Source organism: Medicago sativa, chromosome 7 (genome assembly GCF_051527215.1).
Source record: "Medicago sativa cultivar Bolivia chromosome 7, Bolivia_mono, whole genome shotgun sequence".
In the NCBI taxonomy this organism is placed as follows: Eukaryota; Viridiplantae; Streptophyta; class Magnoliopsida; order Fabales; family Fabaceae; genus Medicago; species Medicago sativa.
In genome coordinates this window covers 19,953,104-19,965,140 of record NC_140755.1, presented here as the reverse complement: position 1 = coordinate 19,965,140, position 12,037 = coordinate 19,953,104, and the positions used below count along the sequence as shown (strand labels likewise).

General features: G+C 36.3%; 1 protein-coding gene across 1 annotated transcript; it reads right to left on the bottom strand.

The window, feature by feature from the left end:
* Positions 1–8,694: 8,694 nt before the first annotated feature.
* Positions 8,695–10,844, bottom strand: LOC146904891 (uncharacterized). Its single transcript, XM_085728387.1, has 4 exons — positions 10,487–10,844; positions 9,940–10,429; positions 9,538–9,697; positions 8,695–9,366 (listed from the first exon to the last, which is right to left on the bottom strand). The coding sequence occupies exons 1-4, from the start codon at positions 10,842–10,844 to the stop codon at positions 8,695–8,697; spliced, it is 1,680 nt and encodes a 559-aa protein (XP_085584513.1).
* Positions 10,845–12,037: the final 1,193 nt, after the last annotated feature.

Here is a 12,037-nt window from a genome sequence, read left to right as displayed (position 1 = left end):
GTGATTGTACTATTGTATTGGCCTCATTGTGATAGCTTGTTAATTTTGAGCTATATCTTGTCATATGATTTATTTATTTATAATGCATTCATGTTTTGTCTCTACAGTGAATTTTTCTGTGAACAATTGTTCTGCTTCCATCGAAATGTTGAATGGGTCGAATTATAAGAAGTGGAAGCAAGATTTAGATTTTTCCTTGGGGATTGCTGACTTAGACATAGCATTACGCGAGGATAAGCCTGTGGTCAATGCTGAGAGTACTGCTGAACAGAGAGAACGTCTTGCTAAGTGGGTGAGAGCTGACAGGTTAAGCCTAATTGCTATCAAAAGGACTATCTCCGAGCATCTTCTTGGAGGTTTGCCTGAGGAGTGCACTGCTAAGGAATTCCTTGATGCTTTAAAGGAGAGGTATACAGTGTCTGACAATGCTGAATCTGGCCGTCTGTTGAAAAAGTTAATGGATGCAAAATATGATAATGATGAGGGTGGTGTTAGAGATTTTATTCTGAAAATTGTTCACATTCAAGGCAAGCTGAAAAACCACAAGATTGACCTGAACGATAAGTTTATCGTGGGACATGCCCTGAATTGCCTTCCTGCTGATTTCACCCAAATCAAGACTGCCTATAACACCATAGGGGTAGACTGGACTGTGAATGATCTTATTGCTAAATGTGTAGCTGAGGAGGAGAAACTTAAGAATGAAAAGAATGCATTAGCCTTGCTGTCTGTCCATTCCAAACCCCGTTCTGGCAAGAATAACTGGAAAAACAAAAACTCATCTCATGCTTCTCACAAAGGTCAGGATGTTAAGAAACCAGGCACATGTCATAACAACTTTGTAGGAGGTCCTAATCCAAATTCGTTTAAGAAATCCGGTTGGTGCTTCTGGTCATAAGAAACATGATTGTGCAAAGTTGAAAGCTTACCTAGAAAATAAGCAAAAGTCTGAAGGTAATAACTTTGCCCTTGTCTGTTTTGAGTCTAACCTTGTTGATGTTCCTATAGATTCTTGGTGGCTTGATAGTGGTTCAACAACCCATATTGCTGTGTCTTTGCAGGGGTTCAGAAACCTGAGAAAGCCCAGTCCAAGGGAAAGAACACTGAGGGTAGGAAATGATCTAGCAGTAGCTGTGGAGTCAGTGGGAGATGTCAGCATAGTTTTAGATTCTGGTTTTGAACTTGTTTTGAAAAACACCTTTTATGTACCTTCTTTTAGAAGGAATCTTATTTCTATTTCTTTGTTGGATGAACTTGGTTTCAGTTTCACTTTTGGTAGTAGAAAAATAAGTATGACATTAAACTCCCAAGTTATTGGTTTTGGAATTTTAGTTGATGGCTTATATAAATTGTCTTTGTCTTCAAATAACCTTGCTTCATCTTTTGTTGTTGAAAATCATGTTGCTAAAAGATCTAAGGTTGAGGAAAATTCCTTCTCCTTGTGGCATAAGCGTCTAGGTCATATTTCTAGGGAAAGGGTTGAGAGATTAACCAAAGCGAATATTCTACCTTCCTTAGATTTTGATGATCTAGGTACTTGTGTAGATTGTATTAGAGGCAAGTTCACCAAAACCAATAGAAAAGGTGCAACTAGAAGTTCTGAACTCTTAGAAATTATCCACACTGACATTAGTGGACCCCTAACTCCTACAATTTGTGGCAATAAGTTGTTTATTACCTTCATTGATGACTTTTCCCGATATGGTTACCTTTATTTGATCAAAGAGAAATCTGAAGCTCTTGATAAATTTAAGATTTTTAAAATTGAAGTAGAGAAACAATTGGGAAAAGTAATCAAGATTGTAAGGTCTGACCGTGGTGGAGAGTATTATGGCAAACATGGTGTTGCAGGACAACATATGGGACCATTTGCCTCATACTTGCAGGATTGTGGAATTGTTCCACAATACACCATGCCTGGAACTCCTGAACAAAATGGTGTAGCTGAAAGGCGTAATAGGACACTGAAAGACATGGTGAGAAGCATGATGAGTAAACGTAACTTGCCTGAATATTTGTGGGGTGAAGCCTTGAAAACTGCCCTTTACATTTTGAATCGAGTTCCCAGTAAATCTGTCCCAAAAACTCCTTTTGAACTGTGGACAGGAAGAAAGCCAAGTCTTAACCATCTTAGAGTGTGGGGTTGTCCAGCAGAAGTAAAGATTTATGATCCTTTTCAAAGGAAATTAGATCCTAAAACAAGTCGTTGTTTTTTCATTGGATATCCAGAACGTGCTAAGGGATATCGATTCTACTGTTCTGGAGGTGGTGCAAAAATTGTGGAATCTATAAATGCAAAATTCTTAGAGCTTGATGTAGCTGATCCTATTGTCCCATCAAGTGAAAACAACACTCGTCCACCATCATCGGTGAGTTTGTCTCTGCCAATTGTTTCAACAGAGACAAATGTTCAAGCTAGTAATGAAGATGCTCCTCAGAATGATTATGATGATGGTGATGTAGATGCTCCCATTGAGAATGAAATACCACAACAAATTGAGCCTAATGAAGCCGTCCCTTTGAGAAGATCTACTAGACAAAGGAAACCCACTATTGGAGATGAATTTTTAGTTTATCTCAGTGAAGATGTTGTTGATATAGGAGATATTGTTGATCCAAAGTGTTATCACGAAGCAGTGACGTGCCCTCAATCTGAGAAGTGGAAACATGCTATGAATGAAGAAATGCAATCCATGTCAGTAAATAAAGTATGGGAGCTTGTTGAGTTACCTGACAATTGTAGGGCAATTGGTTGCAAGTGGGTCTTCAAGACAAAGAAAGATGCCAATGGCAACATTGAAAGGTTTAAGGCTAGATTAGTGGCAAAAGGTTTCACACAAAAGGAGGGTATTGATTTCAATGAAACTTTTTCTCCTGTGTCCACAAAGGATTCCTTTAGAATCATTATGGCGCTTGTAGCACATTATGATTTGGAATTACATCAAATGGATGTGAAGACAGCTTTCCTAAATGGTGATCTAAGCGAGGAAGTATATATGCATCAACCTAAAGGTTTCCATGTTGGTGGAAATGACAATTTGGTTTGTAAGCTGAAAAGATCAATTTACGGCCTAAAACAAGCCTCTAGACAATGGTACCTAAAGTTTGATGAAGTGGTTACATCTTTGGGTTTTGAAGAAAATAAAGTTGATCAGTGTATATACCTTAAGGTCAGTGGGAGCAAATTTATTTTTCTTGTGTTGTATGTCGATGACATATTGTTGGCTTCAAATGATCTTGGTTTACTGTGTGAGACAAAACAGACACTGACAAGATTTTTTGACATGAAAGATCTTGGAGAGGCTTCTTTCGTTTTAGGAATTGAGATTCATAGAGATAGATCGCGTCACACGCTTGGATTATCTCAAAAGGCTTACATTAATAGAATCTTAGAAAGATTTAATATGCAGAACTGTAAACCTGGTGAAGTTCCTGTTGTCAAAGGTGATAAATTAAGTATGGAGCAATGTCCGAAGAATGAGGTTGAGCGAGCAGAAATGAATGATAGACCTTATGCGAGTATCTTGGGAAGTCTCATGTATGCTCAAGTTTGCAGTAGACCGGATATCGCTTTCATAGTTGGCGTCCTAGGTAGATATCAGTCAAATCCTGGGAATGATCACTGGGTAGCTGCCAAGAAGGTGATGAGGTACCTGCAGAGGACTAAAGAGTACATGTTGACATACATGAGAGTTGACAACCTGGAGATCGAAGGGTACACAGATTCAGATCTTGGTGGGTGCCCTGATGACAGGAAATCAACTTCTGGATACATCTTTATGTTAGCTGGAGGGGCAATATCCTGGAAGAGCAAGAAACAAACTCTTGTTGCCTCTTCAACTATGCAAGCAGAGTTCATTGCTTGTTATGCTGCCGCTACTCATGCTGTTTGGTTAAAGAATCTAGTGACAGGACTTCGTGTTGTTGACTCCATTGACAAGCCAATAACCATCTTTTGTGACAACAGCGCTGCAGTGTTCCACACAAAGAATAACAAAACTTCTAGTGGGTCGAAGCACTTGGATTTGAAGTATCTAACCGTTAGAGATCTTGTTAAAGAGGGAAATATAGTGGTGAAACACATTGACACAAATTCCATGTTGGCTGATCCCTTAACCAAGGGGCTCAAGCCCATTGTTTTCAAGAGTTATGTTGAAAATATGGGAGTAGTGAGTTCTTTTAATGTTCTTGGTTAGTGGGAGTTTAAATTTTGTTTGTAGTTCGAATGTTGAATTACTGTTATTTGATACATTGATGTAGAACTTTATTGATGTAGAACTTTCATTTAATTGTCTTGTTATCAATAAAGTCAATTTTTCCATAAAATTTATATGATTGTATGGATGTATCAAATATGAAATATTATAGCTCAGTGTCATTGGGATCACTACGCCGGTGATCGACACTATTTTGGAGCTGAGGCGATGTGGTTTTCCGTGGACCACATAATTTCTCTGGCATTAATGCATTTGAGAGAAATCACATAATTTCTTTGGCTTTAAGGCATTTGAGAGAAATTTAATAAATTTCTCTGGCTTTAAGGCATTGAGAGAAATTGAGGACCGACAATGAAAATGATAGTATGGTCGATGATCACGTTGACATATCATTTCTTGCTACACTCTACACAGATGACTAGTCGACGGAATTGGCGATATTTGTAACCATGGAAGGTGTTGTATCAATTAAGGATATAACTACCGCCATGATTCGATATCATTCAGTTCGTAGTTGGACGGAGTCTTTATTAAGTGTTGCATCATGGGATCATGTAGTGGCCACGGTAGGAAGTTTGTTCTCAGTCCGAGAGTCGTTTTCAAAAATTATTTTTTAAATTTTTATTTTTATTTTATTTTTAAAATACACAATTGATTTTGCCCAAGTGGGAGAATGTTAGAATTTCTTCTAATATTTTGTGGGCTACAATCAATTGTTGGTTTTGGTTTTAATAAAAACGGACTGATGTTGTGATCCATTTGATGATGCTTAGGCCCTAATAAAAGTGATCAATTAATAATGGGCTTTTGGGCACTTAATCTGATTTGTGTAGAAACATAGTGTAGGCCCAAACGTTAGGCCCATGATGGGTGGTGCCTAGGGTTGCACGGTTATAAATAGAAAGGCTAGGTCCCCTTTGCCATCACTCTGATAATACGCTCATTAGTGGTTTGCCCCATCGACAACCCTAAGAACCGGAGCACGTGAAAGGCAAAGGAAGACTCAGCCATGGCATCCAATCCGACAAGTAAGTGTGTTCTATATCATATAATATTGAATAATTTTCTGACATGGTTACCACACCAACTGATGTAGTAAACTTGAAAACCTATTTTAGAATCCTTTGCTCTGGTAAACAAGTTGGTACATTTGGCAACTTCTTGTACTCTTGGTAAACAAGTTGATATACTTTGCATCAATTTCAACTATAACTTTTCTCTCAAATAGTTACCTTGATTCACGAACTTCTCATTATTCCTAAACTGGTAGGTCATGCTACCCCTTCTCTCCTCTTAAATGAATATGGTATGTAATATGTGTCGTTAGTAACATTACCAAATGGTGTTATAGAGTTTATCATTCAATACACTTTGTGAGAACATGCAAGTAGTGATTCAATCCACTTTGTGAGAACATGCAAGTAGTGATGGCTGACTATAAGTACAAATATCTTTTATTGTCGTAATGTAAATTGTAAAAGCACTACACTTTGTGAGAACATGCAGGTAGTGCCGACCTGACTATCCAACCCCATCATTCCTTATCATAAACAGAACTACTATATATTATTATATTCTTTATGGATTAATTGATATTAACTTACATAAAAAGTTTGTAAACTCTCCAACAATCATAACGAAGGAATATTAGCAGATGTAAATCATTATATTTTAGTTGAGTGGTTGAAATGGAGAAAACTCTCAGGTGTTTTAAGTGATAAGAAAGTATCACTTAAATTGAAAGGGAAATTTTATAGACAACAGTCAGACCGGCGATGTTGTATGGTACAGAGTGTTGGGTGGTTAAGAACCAACACAGAAATCAAGTAAGCATAGTGGAGATGAGGATGTTGCGTTGGATGAGTGGTAAGACTAGTCGAGATAAGATTATGAATGACATCATTAGAGAGAGAGAGAGAGAGAGAGAGAGAGAGAGAGAGAGAGAGAGAGAGAGAGAGTTGGGGTCGCACCTATAGTAGAAAAGATGGTAGAAAACAAGCTTAGGTGGTTTGTGGATGTAGAGAAAAAACCGATAGATGTTGTATTATGAAGAGTAGATCAGATGAATGAGAGTCATATTAGAAGAGGTAGATGAAGACTTAGAAAAACTATAAAGGAAGCTAATTAGAAAAGATTTAGAGGTTAAGGAGTTGGATATAAATTTGGTTTTAGATAGAACATTATGCTTAATGTGATCCATACAGCCGACCTCCTTAATGGGATAAAACTTGGTTGTTGTTATTGTAGTATTAAAAATAAGAAATTTTAATTATAGTCACTTTATAAACTAAATAAAGGAGGTTTTCTGATTGATTGATGATATAATAAGTTTTGAATTTAAATATGTTTTTTGTTTGTGTCAATATACCCTTTTTTGCTTTAGCCTTGTATATATAATTTTTCTTTTAATGATTTTTGTCCTTACAATATCATTTTTTTCTTCTCGCATTTGTTATTTTGTTTGATAAAAATTTGTTTGTATTGGATGCGTAATATCCATTTTGGCTCTTATACATCTTTATATTAAAGAGATTAAAATCAAATGTTCTTTGTTACCGGATTTAATTCAAAAAATAAACAAATATTTTATGGACATAATACAAGAATAAAAAAACTGGAAATTTCTTTTAGAGAGCTCTAGAGTATATTTTTAATGATATTTCTAGAGTTTGTATTCATAGCAATATGCGCATAGCGTCATAGTTTTTTTTTTTTTTTTTGTACTAGGGCTTTGCCCTCTTAATGTACCAAAAAAAATAGTGTATGTTTGGAAAGACTAAAAGCAAAAAATTTCTTTTATTAAAATTAAACTAAAAAAATAGTATACTTGCAAGAATCAAAAACATTTTCAAACCAAAGTTTTGCTATCTTTTTGTTTGTAAATCGATTTTTTTTAACAACTTGTAAATTGAATATCATTTATGCATAACTGTTAAGATTAATCTGTTGAATTAGATAGAACCACAATGAACAACAAAATTCTTTCGAGAGTTATAGCAATGTAATATTTTCAAAGTGATATTTAAACCAAAGTTTTACATTAATGAGTGCATCACGATTTAATCTCATTATTTGTTGCCATTTGAAAATATTTTAATTTTACTTGAGAGATTCATTCGTAACCAAGTGTATCTTGAAAAGTGGAAAGTGGAAACGCAACAGGGGCCATGTCGCAGCTTGATTAAGGTATAGTAACGTTGTGGCACTACTCAATCAATAGAGGGTCCACAATGTGTTGCATCAATTGCTAATTAGGAATTTGCCATACATATGGTGTTCCAAATTTAGTAGTCATTACTTTGTAATATTATCAAGATAATTAATGAAAGTACATCACCATTCCACATTGTTCTAAATTGTAATGCATGTCTTTGACCCTTTGTGCAACATGCATAGTTAATTTCTTATCATATATAGGAGTAGCTACTGATTTTTGCCTAGGGATATATAGTACTCTGATTTGGAGACTCACATGTATATAGTAGTACAGTCTAACACATTGCAATTGTAAAATATAAATATTGAGTGTATTTCACCAAAAAGAAAAAGTAAAATGGAAAAAAGTTCATTGGAAAGAATCCCCATCCAATTGAGTATCCATCTTAATTTTCTTTTTCTTTAAGTTAGATAAAACAACTCTTTTTATTTATTTATTCCAGCAGTGTATAACCGAGCTAATGGTAAAAGGATTTCAGTAATTTTATACAAAAAAATCACATTTTATTTGAGATGTCTATCACTTATGTTCACTGCAATGATTTTCATTATCCTATACTAATTGTATTCTGAATTTTCTTTGCAAATGAAATGAGTTAACTTGACTTGAGAGGAAATTTTTTTATACAAAGCCTATGGTTATTGGTTATCATTTGTTTTACACAATACCATCAACATCGATGAGAATGTATATCTTCGAGAATAAACAGTAGTCATCAATATCTGTCTCATTAGATAACTAATTTTTTTATCCGTCTCATATCCACGGAGATATTTGCTAGACGAATATTCAGTGGATTTTGATATATTTGTAGGTATTCATAGATATTCATGTCCTCGTGAGATTAGCTCAGTTGGTAGGGACAATGTTCGAACCCCGGCCACCACCAAAAAGATATCCATGATGCATTTGTGAAAAAATGCATTTATGTAAACATAAATAAATACTTTTGTTGTAATTATGTAGAATTTCTTCCTATTTTTTGATAACACGAAAGAGTATTAACACATAAAAATGTTTTTTTTTTAACAAATCAAAATGAGATATATTATAAACAGCTGAGTTACCCCCCACACAAGGTGTGCAAGGAGAAACACCAGGAAATATTTACAGAGTCACGGTGCCAAAAAGAAAGCACCAACCAAACAAAAAGCTAAACTACATAATTATGCCCATACAAGGAAGCGGATGTTTCCACCAGTCGTGATGACTGTAACTGAAGGAAACATGTTTAGATTTCAACCATAAGAATGAATTTAGCTAGACTCTTTCTAAAAGCATGAAAGGGGTAGCAACCACATTTTCGAAGACACAATTGTTCCTCTCCTTCCAAATAACCCAAACAACTGCAAACCAAATGGTCGATAAAAATAGGTGAGAACTCCTTGGCATGCCTGCCATTTTAGTAAACTGATGGAAATGATGTCGAATGTCACCTGGAGTAACCGAAAAAATACCTAACCAAAGTTGTACATCTGCCCAAAGAGCACCGGAAACGTCGCAATTTAAAAATAAATGCAATGCCGTTTCGGAAGCTTCACAGCCAGCAGCACAAGTCGATGCATCACCATTAATAACACCCCGCCGTAACAAGTTGTCTTTAGTCGGTAATATGTTCCGAAGAAGGCGCCACACCAACAAAGATACTTTTGATGGAATTTGTTTCAGCCAGACATCGTCCACGAGGGTCCTATCCAGCATCACGTCTGAATTCGTAATGTACCGATAGGATTCCTTAACAGAGTAACCACGAATAGGATCCAACTGCCATCTCCAAGTATCATGTACGTTTTCCTGCAAAACAATGTTATTTATCAAAGCAGAACACTCCCTCACACTCTCCTTCTCCCAAGCTAGCAAACGACGCCTCCACACCCACGCCAAACCATCCGCCTCCCACCCTAACCTCGACATCTCCTCCACCGTACTCTCCTTACAAACGGATAAATCAAAAAGTCTTGGGAATTTTAAACGTAAGGGAATCTCCCCAATCCCATTATCATACCAAAAAAGAGTACCTTGCCCATCACCGAACACCCGACGGACATTATCATCAAACTAATGCCCAACTCCCTCACCAACCCCCTCTCGCACCCTACACACCATACGCCACCAAAGAGAACTTTGGTTTCCACGCTCCTGCAGCCGGCCCCCAACCTCACCATAACGAGCCTTAAGGACTCTATACCACAATCCTTCCTTGTCAGTCAACATCCGCAAACACCATTTTCCTAACAAAGAAAGATTAAATGCATCCACCCGCCTGACCCCAAACCTCCAAATTCCTTAGGTTTACAAATTAAATCTCATTTTATCCAAGCTATTTTCTTGTTATCCTCACCCCCCCCCCCCCATTTTTTTTTTTATAAAAGAGATTCAATAGAAGAAATTATACCTTTGGGAGCTTTGAAAAAGGAAAGAAAGTAAACCGGAAGAGAGGATAGGACAGATTTTAGTAATATTTGACGGCCACCGAACGAACGGAATTTATTATTCCAGGGCGACAGGTGAGCCACTATGCGATCAAGAACAGGTTTCCAAAAACTCAGCTTCCGCGAATCACCACCAATAGGCAAACCCAAATAAATAAAAGGAATGGTCCCCTTTCGACAATTCATTACCAAGGCAGCCTCCGACAGCCAAGAATCTGAAACATTTACACCTGTCAACATGCTTTTGTGAAAATTGACCTTAAGACCCGACACATCCTCAAACAAGAGTAACACTGCCCTCACCGAGCACACATTCAACCAATTTTTCTCACCAATTATCAGTGTGTCATCTGCGAACTGAAGATGGGTTAACCTGACATCATGAACTCGGCCTATACCATAACCATGGAACATATGCGCCCCTACCATCGCATTCATCAAAACATTGAAACCTTCCGCCGCTAACAAAAATAAAAAAGCAGACAAAGGGTCCCCTTGACGGAGGCCCCTCTCAATAGAAAACTCTTCAGTTGGACAACCATTCACAAGAACTGAAGCTTTTGCTGTCCCAATACATTCATTAATTCACTTACGCCATAAAGTCGGGAAATTCATATGACCCATCACCATATCAAGATAGTTCAAGTTCACTGAGTTGTACGCCTTTTCAAAATCCACCTTAAACATTAAAAGCTCCTTTTTCAAAGGTTTCGCTTCGTCAACAATTTCATTGGCTATAAGAATACCATCTAGAATCTGCTTCCCCTTAACAAAAGCCGATTGAGTGTCTGAAACCACACTTCCAATAACAGTTTGTAACCTATTAGCCAACACTTTATACATGCACCCCACGAAAGATATAGGCCTAAAGTCATTAAACCTCTGACGACTGTTCACTTTCGGGATCAAAGCAATAAAAGTTGAATTTACCCCTTTAGTCAGTTTCCCATTCCGATGAAATTCCACCAAAAACCTCATAAATCATCCTTCAATAAATCCCAAAATTGCTTGATGAAATCGAAACTAATACCATCCGGCCCCGGACTTTTAAAACTGTCACAGTCCCAGACCGTGTCCTTTACCTCATCCAAAGAAAAAGGCCGAGTTAGAGTACCTGCTTGGATGTATGATAATTTTCGAAAATGGCTGCCATCCAACCCCGGCCTCTCCTCCCTATTGGATTTGAAATGCGTAGAACATAAAAATGTTAATATATTGCACTCTTTCTTGGACAACAAAAATTACTATTCCAATAATAGAAGGAAATTATGTTAGGTTTTTTCATTCTAGAAAGGTTTATTTTAAGCAATACGATATTGAAAGTAATTTTACTTATTTACTAATTACTAATGGGTACAAATATCATTTCCTCCCTATCAATTAAATGATGGATAGTTGAAAATATAGTCGTTCGTTTTACTCGTGAATATCCATTAAACTACTCGTTTTGTGATGGATTTTATCCACATATATCTACTCATTATGCATATACAAATTTAGATTATTATCTTTCACATACTATGCGCTTTTTACGCGTCCTATTTTTTCTCTCTAAAATACATTTGTTCAGATTATATAATCCAAACTCATTTATAGGGATTTTTGGATTATATAATCTGAAACGTTGTTTTACCCATAACTTCAGATTATTATATAACCAACATATGACATAATTAGAAATGACAAAAAATGAAATCAATGTAAAGATGCACAAAATGTAAAGATACAAGCATGATACAAATTCTCACTTTATTAATTGATCAATATTTTAATAGTACATTTACATTAGCATTATTACAATAAACTATTAGACACCTAAAGCTAAATCTTTAATAAAAGACGATGGAGGGTGAAATAAGTTGGCACTCTCCCATCATAGTGCAAACTTACACCCAGATAGAGGGTGCCAATTTGCAGAGTTGGTTACTTCATTTTGATCATTCTTACAATTCTTAGATAAAAATAAAAGAAACCTTTCTATGTAAGGCTAACCGTGAAACATTGTAGAAGAAAAGAGAAGGAAAGAATGTGAAATGAAATAAGAATTTATGAAGAATTTATGGGTACTTATAGGGGAGAATTTGTGAAGAATGGTGCATAAAGTGTAACAAGTCCATTAATTAGGGTTAAAAAAAACGTAGGAATGCACCATGCATATTTACAATGTTAAC